Raw genomic sequence first — 13,550 nt, forward strand, 5'->3', positions numbered from 1 at the left:
AGCACAGATATTTTGTTCTGTTTTGCTTTTAGTATTTTCAATCTGAGGTTAGTTGAATCTACAAATATAGAATCCATAGACTAGGGATGGGGCAGGGCTGTATTTCCTTCAAACAAGAGCAAAAAATTCTGCTCTTCAAAATAAGAAAAACGGAAATAAAATAACAAAAGATAAAAGTGATGGTAAGGCCTGCGCCGTGGCTCACTAGGCTAATATTCCGCCTAGCGGTGCTGGCACACCGGGTTCTAGTCCCGGTCGGGGTGTCGGATTCTGTCCCGGTTGCCCCTCTTCCAGGCCAGCTCTCTGCTGTGGCCAGGGAGTGCAGTGGAGGATGGCCCAATTGCTTGGGCCCTGCACCCGCATGGGAGACCAGGAAAAGCACCTGGCTCCTGCCATCGATCAACGTGGTGTGCCGGCCGCAGTGCGCCGGCCGCGGCAGCCATTGGAGGGTGAACCAACGGCAAAGGAAGACCTTTCTCTCTGTCTCTCTCTCTCACTGTCCACTCTGCCTGTCCAAAAAAAAAAAAAAAAGTGATGGTAAAATCTAATACATGAAAAAAAACAATCCACAAAAGGTTAAAGTCATGCTTTCTTCAACAATTGAGGATTTTCCTAAAGTGAACGTAATTTAAACAGAACCACAGTTGGTCTTAGATTTTAAATGAGCAATATTTTAAATCTAGTTTGCAATGACTGTAAATTGAATGCTTCCTGGCCTCACAGTCCACTTTTAATCATCTCGGGATGTGAGAAGCAATTAGAAGTCGTTAATATTTAACGTATGACTGGAACAATATTTTTCTTCTTAAAAATTTGGAAAAGTATTACTTCTGACTTTACTACACAAGCAAAAATGAAGTAGACAACTGAAGATAAAGTTTATTTTTATTTGAAAGACACATGCAATACAGGAATTTTGATAATCTTTTAAGAGTATTCAGATAATTAGTCCAGCTTTAAGATTCATGCAGATAAAGGTTAAAAGTTTAAAAACCGAATTTCTTAGGCAAGATTTTGCAACTGTTAATTGTTATACTGTATTAAAACTAGAGGTTTAGAACATATACTAAAAACAATTATAATTAAAATAATTTATTATGTCTATACAATGATTTATTATAGATCTTACCATTTCCTTTGAAATATAAAAATTTGGGAGTGTAGTACTTTGGTGCAGCAAGTTAAACTGTCACTTGGGACATCTGCATCCTATATTACAGTGACTGGTTCAATTCTTGGATACTCCACTTCCAGTCCGGCTTCCTGTTAATGTACCTGGGAGGGAGACAGCAGATGGGCTACTGTCACCCAGGTGGAAGATCTAGATGGAGTTCCTAGCTCCTGGCTTTGGCATAGTCCAGGCCCAGTCACTGCAGCCACTTGGGAGTGGGCCAGTGGACGGAAGAAACCTCTTTATTTCTCTCTCTCTCTCTCTGTCTCTCTCTTTCTTTCTCCCTCAGTCAAGTAAATCAATCTTAAAAAAAAAAAATGACAACACTCTGCTTGCTTGAGTTGTAAGGTCAAGAGTGGCTGTTTCCAGTGTTCCCAGAGCTTCCTCGAATGGTCCGCCAAGCATCTTGGGTCTCTTCTAAGCACAGCATTGAATTCACATAACAGTCATTCATAGGAGGCCCTCTGGTTAATAAACATTATACACAAGTTTTCCTCGGTCTGCCCAATGTTTAACTAATTTTTTTAGTTGACTGCCAATTATGAGGTGGACTTGTATCTTCCAGTTCAGCCCAGCCTGGACCACTCCCTGCTGTCTGACACCAGTGGTTTTTCTGCACATGCATCCTACCTGCCAGAGCCCTTTGTGATCTAAGGTATCCTTTGCAACTTACACTGCATGGTTAATATTTTCTGGTGAACACTGCCTCCCAACTGACTTCCTCTTTTAAAACTCAGATGTTTACTTCTAAGAAAGATAATGCAACTATGCCAAAACAGTTTTGAATATTTGAAAATCCTCTCTAACTAGAGATTCAGAGAACTGGGATCACACAGGGGAATCAATCATGAGACAGGTTTCTGAAAGGAGGAGTAGGTAAAGAAGATAATTAATTTACTTCCCAAAGTTTACCTGAGGGCTCACCAGGTATGAAGCAAAAACATACAGGACAAGCTCATTGCTACAGAAAATGTTGCTTCCCTGTGTGGGAGACCTGGAAGAAACTCCTGGCTCCAGGCTTCGGATGGCCACCTGGGGAGTGAGCCAGTGAATGGAAGACCTCTCTCTCTTTCTCTGCCTCTGCCTTTCTGTAACTCTGCTTTTCAAATAAATAAGTCTTTAAAAAAAGAAAAGAAAAGAAAATGGTGCTTCAGAGCCTCAAGGAGACATCAAAACAGCAGAGAAACCAGAGGCCACTCACAGAACAAATCTGGAAAAATTGAGAATCAAAATAAAAAACCTGACAGTAATAGATGATAGTCCATTGAATAACTTTAAAATCCCTGAGGATTTAAATAAACATTATTCATACTCAAATAAACAAGTGGGTAGAGAAGGGAAAATTCTCCTTGTAGTAAAATGTCAACTAATACATCTTGAAGTAATGATGGGGTTCAAACATTGTCAGTGGATGCTAGCGTGATCAGAAAAAAATATTAGAAACAAGACAGTCTCTTGAAATACTTCCCTATAATTATATAATTTATAAAGAGAAAAATTTTACCTTTAGTGGATAAAGCACCTTAACCAAGTAATCAAAGTTAACATCACAAACACCGGAACACATGGATATCACGCGATTCCTTTTATGGTGCACTGACAAGGACACAGCTTCTAATGGAATCCTTGACAATAACATCTCCTGTGAATGTAGACATGAGGAAACATCAGCCAAACCCAGAATTAAGGCCGTCTTAAAAAAAAAATCCAGACGGCATGTGCTGCGGCCTAACAGGTTAAGCCACCACTTGAGACACTCGCATCCCAGAATGTTGCTTTGAGTACTGGCTACTCTGTTTCCAATCCAGGCTCCTGCTAACATCATTGGAGGCAGAAGATGGCTGTTACTTCATCCTCTGACACCCAGGCCTCGGGGAAACCTGAATGGAGTTCTGGCTTCTGGTTTCTGCCTGGCCCAGTCTTGGCTGTTGGGGTCAACTGGGGAGCAAACCGGTAACGGAAGATCTCTCTCCCAAACCCTCCCCTCTCTCTCTGCCTTTCAAGTAGATAAAAATAAAATAAACATAAAAAAGAATGGGGTGGGGGGGTGGCCGGAGCTGTGGCTCAGGAGTTTGAGCTGTCCCATGCAGCACCACCCTCCCAAGTGGGCATTGGTTCCAGTCCTGGCTGTTCCACTTCCGATGCAGCTCCTTGCTGATGGGCCTGTAAAAGCAGCTGAAGATGGAGCAAGTCCCTGGGACCCTGAAACCCAAATGGAAGACCTGGAAGAAGCTCCTGGCTCCTGGCTTCAGACTGGCCCAGCTCTGGCTGTTGTGGCCATTTGGAGGAGTGAACCAGTAGATAGAAGATTCTCTCTCTCTCTCTCTCTCTCTCTCTCTCTCTTGCTCTCTCTCTCTCTATAACTCTGACTTCCAAATAAATAAATCTTAAAAAAAAAAAAGAAAATGTATACCAATGACATGAAAGTGTCAAATTAAGAAAACAAAGAAAAGCTAAGAAACTTTCCACTTTATAAGACACAAGGAAACATGACAAAACACCACAATGCCTGATCCTAGATTAGACCTTGGACTGGGGGAAGAACCAGCTTATAACAAATTATAGGACATTATTGGACCAAGTGAAAAAATATAGTAAAAATAAATTTGAATTTTGGCTGTGGATACTTTAGATACAGAGAAACAGTAAATGGGATAAGATATAAACAATAAATGTGAAGGGGATATGGCAGTTCCCTGCATAGTCCTGAAAATTTTCCTTGATATGAAAGGGAATAATTGTCTCCGATCCATCACACTGGATGGATACAAACCCAGTCCTGTTTCCTTTTTGGTCTTTTAATTTAAAGTCAATATTTTAATAATCTCTTTGATTCTCCAGCTGGTTGCTCTCAGCCGGCAAATGGACCACTACCAACTCGTAATTAAAGGAGAATAACAAATAGTTAGGCTATAGATTACACAGGTGCTGACTTACAAATACAAACGTTGTAGCAGAAGATTAAGCTCCCAGGGGACTAGAGGTTCGCGTCTTTGCTTATTGCCATCATATTTCATTAATGGTCAGAGTAACGCTGAGATCAATATTCCTGCAGTCATGGGAATGAGAAAAAATGATCAGCACGGAAACAAGATACAGAGATAGTCTCAAATATTGCTCCCTACATAATTATGAAACCAGTCATTTTCATGAATTTCAAAATTTAACAGATTTTTTTAGCTATTACAAATTCAAGAGACAGCCCCGCTTAAAGGTTTTGAAAGGAACTGTTCCCTTCTATAGGACAACATACAAAAGAGGGAGAGGGACAGAGGAACACAGGGCGAGAAGCAGGGCATATGCTTATCTTATTATCTTCTTAGGTCCTCAGGAACAAATATTTTCCTTAAAGGCCTATTTTTTCATCTTTGTGGTAATAAAATTGAAAGGAGAGACTTTGAGATACAGCAAACAGCATAACTCACAAGAAGCTTAATCACGAGTCAGGCTCAGAGAGAATACACAAAATAGTCTTTAGTAAGACCCATGCCTAAAAACTTGATGCAGATTCCTGGGCCCCAGCAAGGAAATCAAATTTAGAAGGAATATGTTTGGAACTATGGAATCTGCATTTATTTTTTAAACATTTTTACTTATTTAATGTATTTGGGGGCTGCACAGGCGGTGGGGAGAGCTAGATACATATCATCCACTGGGTCACTCCTCACATGCCTAGGAACTCAACTTGAAGTCTCCCATGTGGGTGGTAAGGACACAATAACTTGAGCCATCATCTGATGACTCCCAGCATATGAATTAACAGGAAGCAGGAATCAAGAGTGGAACCAGGACTCAAAACTAGGCACTCTTATATGGGATGTGGGTGTCCCAATGAGCATCTTAATGGTTGAGCAAACACCTGTCCAAGAATCTGTAAGTGTTGCATGAATGACACTTTTATAAATATTAATGGAGGCAATTGTTACAGTGTATATGGAATAATAAATAATACTGTATTATAGTCTCAAATGGGCTTATAATAAATTAAACAGGGTAGATAAAATAATATAGAGAGTATGGGACCTCAGTTCCACCTCCTGTAAAGATCCTCTTTTTTTTTTTTTTTTGACAGGCAGAGTGGACAGTGAGAGAGAGACAGAGAGAAAGTTCTTCCTTTGCCGTTGGTTCACCCTCCAATGGCCGCCGCGGCCAGCGCACCGCGCTGATGCGATGGCAGGAGCCAGGAGCCAGGTGCTTTTCCTGGTCTCCCATGGGGTGCAGGGCCCAAGCACCTGGGCCATCCTCCACTGCACTCCCTGGCCACAGCAGAGAGCTGGCCTGGAAGAGGGGCAACCGGGACAGAATCCGGCGCCCCGACCGGGACTAGAACCCGGTGTGCCAGCGCTGCAAGGCGGAGGATTAGCCTAGTGAGCCGCGGTGCCGGCCCAAAGATCCTCTTTTAAAGATTTCTACTTTTCCTATTTCTAGTTGTAAACAGCATTCCCAACAAAAAAAATCTTTTATTAAATATTGCTCTTTTACAATATGTTCATGTTTTAGATAATGAATATTTGAGTAGTATAATTGGCCTATTAAGAAAGTCCCATTGGTCTTCATGTCTATTTTTCTGCCAGTACCAGGCTGTTTTGATTATAACTGTCCTGTAGAATGTCTTGAAATCTGGTATTGTGATGCCTCCAGCCTTGTTATGGTTGTGTAAGAATGCTTTAGCAATTCAAGGTCTCTTGTGTTTCCATATGAATTTTAGCATCATTTTTTAAATGTCATTAGTATTTTGATTGGGATCAAACTGAATCTGTAAACTGCTTTCAAAAGTATGGACATTTTGATAATATTGATTCTTCCAATCCATGAACATGGAAGATTTTATCATTTTTAATGTTTTCTTCTATTTCTTTCTTTAATGTTTTGTAAATGTCATCATAGAGTTCATTGACATCTTTGGTTAAATTTATTGCATGGTATTTAATTCTTTTAAAGCTATTGTGAATGGTATTGATCTTCAAAATTCTTTCTCAGCCATGGCATTCACTGTGGATACATTCACTGTGTGTTGATTTTATATCCTGCCACTTTTACCAAACTCTTCTATGAGTTCCAACAGTCTCTTAGTGGAGTCTTTTGGATTCCCCTATATTTAGAATCATGTCATCTGTAAATAGGGATAGTTTGACTTCCTCATTTCAAACTTGTATCCCATTTGACTTATTTTTCTTGCCTGATGGCTCTGGCTAAAACTTTCAGGACTATATTGAATAGCAATGATGAGAGTAGGAATCCTGGTCTGGTTCCAGACATTAGGGGAGGAATGCTTTCAACTTTTCTCCATTCAATAAGATGCTGGACATGGGTTTGTCATAAATTGCCTTGATTGTGTTGAAGAATGTTCCTTTTACACCCAATTTGCTTAAGGTTTTCATCATGAAAGAATGTTGTATTTTATCAAATGCTTTCTCTGCATCTACTGAGATAATCATATGGTTTCTGTTCTTTAGTTTGTTAATGTGATGTATCACATTGATTGATTTTTTTGACGGGCAGAGTTAGACAGAGACAGAGAGACAGAGAGAAAGGTCTTCCTTTTCCATTGGTTCACCCCCAAAATGGCCACTACGGCCAGCGTGCTGCAGCCGACATGCTGCGCCAATCCAAAGCCAGGAGCCAGGTGCTTCCTCCTGGTCTCCCATGCAGGTGCAGGGCCCAAGGACCTGGGCCATCCTCCACTGTACTCCTGGGCCACAGCAGAGAGCTTGACTAGAAGAGGAGCAACTGGGACAGAATCCGGCGCCCCAACTGGGACTAGAACCCGGGGTGCTGGTGGAGGATTAGCCAAATGAGCTGTGGCGCTGGCCCACATTGATTGATTTGAGATTGTTGAACCATCCCTACATACCAGGGATAAATTCCACTTGGTCTGGGGTGAATAATCTTTCTGATGTGTTGTTGGATTTGATTAGCTAATATTTTGTTGAAGATTTTTGTGTCTGTGTTCATCAGGGATATTGGTCTATAGTTCTCTTTCTCTGTTGTATCTTTTTCTGGCTTAGAATTAAGGTAACACAGGCTTCACAGAAGGAGTTTGAGACGACTCCCTCCTTTTCAATTGTTTTGAATAGTTTGAGAAGAATTGGAATTGGTTCTTTAAATATCAGGTAGAATTTAGCAGTGAAGCCATCCAGTCCTAGGATTTTCTTTTTTGGGAGGGCTTTACTACTGATTCAATCTCCATCTTGATTATTGGTCTGTTTGTGTTTTCTATGTCTTCATGACTCAATTTTGGTAGACTGTATCTAATTTTTATTTTCATTTTGTTTTATTTTTTTTCTAATTTTAGTTATCTCATTCCTCCTATTAATTTGGGGTTTGGTTTGTTGTTGTTTTTCTAGGTCCTCGGGATGCACTGATGGCTCATTTAGTTGACACTTTTCCAGTTTCTTAATGTAGGTATCAACTGCTATAAACTTTCCTCTTAACACTGCTTTTGCTGTGCCATTAAGTTTTGATATGAGGTACAGTTGTCTTCAATAACTTCCAGAATTTTTTTTTTATACAGGCAGAGTGGACAGTGAGAGAGAGAGACAGAGAGAAAGGTCTTCCTTTGCCGTTGGTTCACCCTCCAATGGCCGCCATGGCCGGCGCGCTGCGGCTGGCGCACCGCGCTGAACCGAAGCCAGGAGCCAGGTGATTCTCCTGGTCTCCCATGGGGTGCAGGGCCCAAGCACTTGGGCCATCCTCCACTGCACTCCCTGGCCACAGCAGAGAGCTGGCCTGGAAGAGGGGCAACCGGGACAGAATCCGGCGCCCCGACCGGGACTAGAACCCGGTGTGCCGGTGCCGTAAGGCGGAGGATTAGCCTATTGAGCCGTGGCGCCGGCCCCAGAAATTTTTTTATTTCTCTTCTGATTGCTGCTATGACCTACTACTCATGCAGGAGGATGTTGTTCAGTCTCCATGTATTTGCATATGAGCTAGGGATTATTGAGTTGTTGATTTCCAGCTTCATTCCATTGTGGTCAGAGAAGATGCATTGTATGATTTGGATTTTTTTAAATTTGCTGAGATTTGCTTCATGGCCTAGCATACGGCCTATTCTAGAGAAAGTTCCAGGTACTGACGAGAAAAATGTGTATGCTGCAACCGTGGTGTGAAAAGTTCTGCAGATATCAGTTAGGTCCATTTGGTCCATAGTTTTGATTAGCTCTGTTGTTTCTTTCTTGATTTTCTGTATAGTTGATTTGTCCATTGATGAAAGCGGGGTGTTGAAATTCCACATTACTATTATGTTGGAGTCTATGTCTCCCTTTAGATCCATTAACATTTCTTTTAACAGAAACTCCAGAAATCAATCCATGCATCTAAACCAACTTATTTTTGACAAATAAGCTAAAATAAATCCCTGGAACAAGGACAGCCTCTTCAACAAACAGTGCAGGGAACACTGGATCTCCACATGCAGGAGTATGAAGCAAGACCCTTCTCTTACACCTTATACAAAAATCCACTCAAAATGGATCAAAGACCTAAATCTACAACCTGATGCCATCAAACTACTAGAGAACATTGGATAAACTGCAAGACATTGGTATAGGCAAAGACTTCTTGGAAAAAAAAACAAAAGCACAGGCAATCATAGCCAAAATTGACAAATGGGATTTCATCAAGCTGAAAAGCTTCTGCATAGCAAAGAAACACTCAGCAAGGTGAAGAGGCAGCTGACAGAATGGGAGAAAATATCTGCAAACCAATTAACCAATAAAGGGTTAACATCCAGAATCTATAAAGAGCTGAAGAAATTCAACAACAACAACAAACAATCTAGTTAAAAAATGGGCAAAGAATTTGAACAGGCATTTTTCAAGAGAGGAAATTAAAATGGCCAACAAACACTTGAAAAAATGCTCAGGATTACCAGCCATCAGAGAAATGAAAATCAAAATCACAATGAGATTTCACCTCTCCCTAGTTAGAATCACTATCATACAGAAATCAACAAACAACGCATGATGGTGAGGACGTGGGGAAAAGGTACCGTAATCTACTGTTTGTGGGAATGTAAACTGGCACAGACACTGTGGAAGACAGTATGGAGATACATCAGCAATCTGATCCAGCCATCCCACTCCTGGGAATTTACTCAAATCAAAAGAAATCAACATATGAACAAGTTATCTGAACCCCGATGTTCATGGCAGCTCAATTCACAATAGCTAAGATATGAAATCAACACAGATATTCATGAACTGAAGACTGGATAAAGAAAGTATGGTATATATACACTATGGAATGCTACTCAGCTGTTAAAAAAATGAAATCCTGTCTTTTGCAATAGGATGGATGCAAATGGAAACCATTATACTCAATGAAATAATCCAGTCCCAAAATAGTAGATATCGCATGTTTCCCCTGATCAGGGGTATATAATAGATTACCTAAAATGTAATGTATTGGAGTGAAATAAACATTTTGAGATCCGATGATTGCTTATTGCCCTTGTCTCTTCTGTTTAGGAACAGTGTTTTCCTTCATACTATTTACTACACTTTTACTTAGTGTACTGTTAACCTTACTGTCACTAAGTAAACAAAGTAGATCTCTATGAAAAGTAAGAGGAGGAATGGGAGAGGGAGGAGGAAGTAAGAGTTTGAGCATGCATGGGAGGGAAAGAAGTATCTCTATGTTCCTAAATCTGTATATGTGAAATACATGAAACTTGTATAACTTAAATAAAATTTTAAAAATAAATAAATCTAGCTTCACTAAAAAGAAAAACAAAGGAAGAAAGTCCGTATTCTGGGTAAAATATAACTTCTGCCATGAGTAATCAAGAATTGCATGCTTTCAAAGCTAGCCAGTTGGTACTGGAGCTGTGGTGCAGTGGGTTAAAGCCCTGGCCCGAAGTGCCGGCATCCCATATAGGCACCGGTTCTAGTCCCGGCTGCTCCACTTCCTATCCAGCTCTCTGCTAAGGCCTGGGATAGCACTAGAAGATGGCCCAAGTCCTCGGGCCCCTGTACCCATGTGGGAGACCCAGAAGAAGCTCCTGGCTCCTGGCTTCGGATTGGCACAGCTCCAGCCGTTGCGGCCAATTGGGGAGTGAACCAGCGGATGGAAGACATCTCTCTCACTCTCTCTCTCTCTCTCTCTCTGCCTCTCCTTTCTCTGTGTAACTCTGACTTTCAAATAAATAAAAATAAATATTAAAAAAAAAAAAAGCTAGCCAGCAGGATGAACGGCAACTCTTTATCTGTGTAGCTACGCTGCCTGCCCCTTAACCACACAGGGGCTTGGAATTACACACCCCTCGATGCTAAGACCTTGGATACGAGGACTTTGGCTATTGAATCCTTTGCTCTCACAACAGAATAACTTTCATCATTTCATCAACTTTGCCAAAAGTTGGCTCCAAATGTTACAGTATTAAAGTTTCTGTACCTCACTCATAGAGTTACAGTGGGATTTTACTTGAACTTGCTATTGCTTCTGAACCATGCTGTTACTTAAATGTTATTTAAATTTGAATCTACAAGTAATTCAAGTGACTTTTATGTTGTTATTTTAATTTTTGGAGTTATAGTTTTAAAAAAGCTTTTATCTTTATGACATGATCACCTAAGATTTCCTTCAGTCTCAAGAATATATCTTTTGGAACAGAGTTAGATGTAATAAAACATCATAAAAAGGCCACATAGAGGGGCCAGTGCTGTGGCTTACTTGGCTAATCCTCCGCCTGCGGCACTGGCATCCATGTGGGCGCCAGTTCTAGTCCAGGTTGCTCTTTTTCCAGTCCAGCTCTCTGCTGTGGCCCGGGAGAGCAGTGGAGGATGGCCCAAGTGCTTGGGCTCCTGCACCTGCAAGGGAGATTGGGAGGAAGCACCTGGCTTCTGGCTACGGGTTGGCGCAGCGCGCCAGCCGTGGCAGCCATCTGGGGGGTGAATCAACAGAAGGAAGACCTTTTTCTCTGTCTCTCTCTCTCTGTCTATAACTCTACCTGTCAAATAATAATAAAAAGGCCACACGGCCATGTGCTATGCTATTAATTTTAGAACATGTACTCTGTGAAATATTAATGATAATTCCAGGGCCCACCATTGTGGTGGTGCAGGTTAAGCCTCTGCCTGTGATGCCAACATCCCATATGGGTGCCAGTTTGTGTCCCAGCTGCTCCACTTCCGATCCAGCTCCCTGCTAACATAAGATGGCCCATGTACTTGAGTCCTTGCACCCATGTGGGAGATCTGGAGGAAGCTCCTGACTCCTGGCTTTGGCCTGGCCCAGCCAAGGCCATTGTGGCCACTGGGGAGTGAGCCATCAAATGGAAAATCTCTCTCTCTCTCTCTCTCTCTCTCTCTCTCTCTCTCTGTCTCTTCCCTTCCCTCTGTAACTCTTTCAAGTAAATAAATAAAAAGGTAATTCTATGAAGATCTGGAACAGTATTAAAGCAGATATGATTGTAAGTTTGCAAATAAAAGCTTATAACTGGTATGAATAATGAAATGGAAAAAATGCCATAGCTGCAAGATTATCAGCACCATGTTGTGCCACTAAACCACAGGTACTGTCCACACCTGTGCTCTGAGATTATATCCCCACCTCTGTACAGGTATACCCATGAAAAACTGCTCATGAATTATGCATGCATTGAATATATGAGATGTTTGGGAAATCATTCCTCTTTCCAAATACTGGGTTATCTAATGACCTCCAGGTACAAAATACAAGCATTTAGCTCATTTATGTTATCTTCTTCTTTCTCTGAATTCCTTCCAGTGTTAGGTAGTTACATCATTATTTTTAAGTTTTATTGTGGTTACCCTTGTAGTATGGTACACCTCAATTTTCATTCCAAAAACTCAACTTAGTATCTTCACTTTAAATTATAGAAGTTGCAGGTTTCAGTGATACTCTTCACAATTCCTTAATTTTCCACTTTTCATTTCTTCTCAGCTACACTTTTATATTATTAAGAGTAAGGTTTCCTTTCTTCCCCCCACCCCCCAGTACAACCAGGATTTTCTCTATTTTGTCCTTAGGTTGACTTAAAAGATTGGTCAAAGGGCACAAAATTTCAATTACAACATAAATAAGTTTTTGGGATACAGTGTACAGCATTATGAATAAAGCTAAAAACAAACAAACAGAAGAAAACTCACTAGAATATTTATATTATTAAGACTACATCAATGTTGTGCAGTGCTGAGCTATGGGGCATGTTAGGAATGCAATTTCCTTTTTACGAGGGCAGTGTCATATCCTTTATTCAAAGGAAAATGTTTTAACGTCATGTACTAGTTTTTTTCTTATACTCCATAAATCACTGGAAATTGTAAAACATTTTTATTATTCTTCAAAATTGGGCCACAACATTTTCAATTAGTTTTTTTTTTTTTCTGAAATCTTTAACTGTCTATCTTTCGTATTGACTGTATTTCTTACATCCAAACATTTTTTGGTTATTGTCTTCTTCATAATAATATGGACTGCAAAGAATCCCCACTCTCTGCAGAGTCCTCTCTGGAGCTCTTCTTCCTTCCTGCCCTCCTGTATTAGGGAAATCTTTGCCTTCCTATTTTCTTGAGTAGCCTCTTTACTCTGCTGGATCACATACTCTAATAACTTAACAGAAAGGTCATGGGAACTAAATGTTCTAAGTCTTGATTTAAGTGAAATGCCTATATTCTACAATCACAATTGATTGCTAGGCTGGCTGTATATGCAAATTAATTTCAAATTCAATTTTCCCCAGAACTGAAAGGACTACTCTATTGTCTTCTAGCAGTCAGAGATGTTCATGAGAATCTGGCTGCTCAATTTGCATGCCTGTGTAGGTGGCCTAACTTTTCTCTCCGGAAACTGTTAGAAATTTTATTTATTCTTAGAGTTTTGAAATTTTACAAAGTTGTGTCAAAGTGGGTTATTTTCCGCATTTATCATAGTGATACTTAAAGGGCTCTTTTCAAAGCTGTAAGTCCCTTTCTGGGAAATTTTTCTTATATATTCTCTAGTAATTTCCCTTATACCATTCTGTCTGTTCTTCCTATCTGTATCTCTTATAACTTAGTAATTAGCCTTCTCAGATTGGCTTTTATATCTCCTATTTTCTCTCCAAAAACAAATTCTCAACAATGGTGGAGAATGCTATTTCCACAGGTACATCATCTTCACTACTATCATTTCCTTGGTCCATATCTATTGATTAAAATAACTATCGTTAATAACTGTGAGCAGCAGCTTTGTGTTTACCATGCTGAGTGTCTTGCCCAGTGTCATGCACAGCAAACTGTAGTTCTGAGTAACATCCTCTCAGAGGCTTGATGTTGAAAATGCCAGGGGGTGGTATGGAAAACAACAAAACACAAACCATACTGAAGTCCAGCGGTAGGTATTGCTTTCCCACCTACTGCCAGGCTCATCACTCCAT

General features: G+C 40.5%; 1 protein-coding gene across 5 annotated transcripts in view; it reads right to left on the reverse strand.

The window, feature by feature from the left end:
• Window positions 1–13,550, reverse strand: part of LOC100355171 (uncharacterized) — a 90,473-nt gene that overhangs the window by 25,378 nt on the left and 51,545 nt on the right. For 2 of the 5 annotated variants that reach the window (XR_016223208.1, XR_011379418.2), the window contains exons 2-3: window positions 4,109–4,220; window positions 2,676–2,813 (exon numbers count right to left, since the gene is read on the reverse strand). Coding sequence is in view for 2 of the 5 variants with exons in the window: in XM_070050413.2 (XP_069906514.2) it covers window positions 2,676–2,813 (138 nt within the window). In the remaining 3 variants the exon portion in view is untranslated. Of the gene's footprint in view, window positions 1–1,129; window positions 1,276–2,675; window positions 2,814–4,108; window positions 4,221–13,550 lie in introns of all 5 variants that reach the window. The other 3 variants (XM_070050413.2, XM_089316232.1, XR_016223209.1) reach the window with 2 other exon arrangements.

Source organism: Oryctolagus cuniculus, chromosome 1 (genome assembly GCF_051225735.1).
Source record: "Oryctolagus cuniculus isolate XC-2025 breed Fujian yellow rabbit chromosome 1, ASM5122573v1, whole genome shotgun sequence".
Taxonomy (NCBI): Eukaryota; Metazoa; Chordata; class Mammalia; order Lagomorpha; family Leporidae; genus Oryctolagus; species Oryctolagus cuniculus.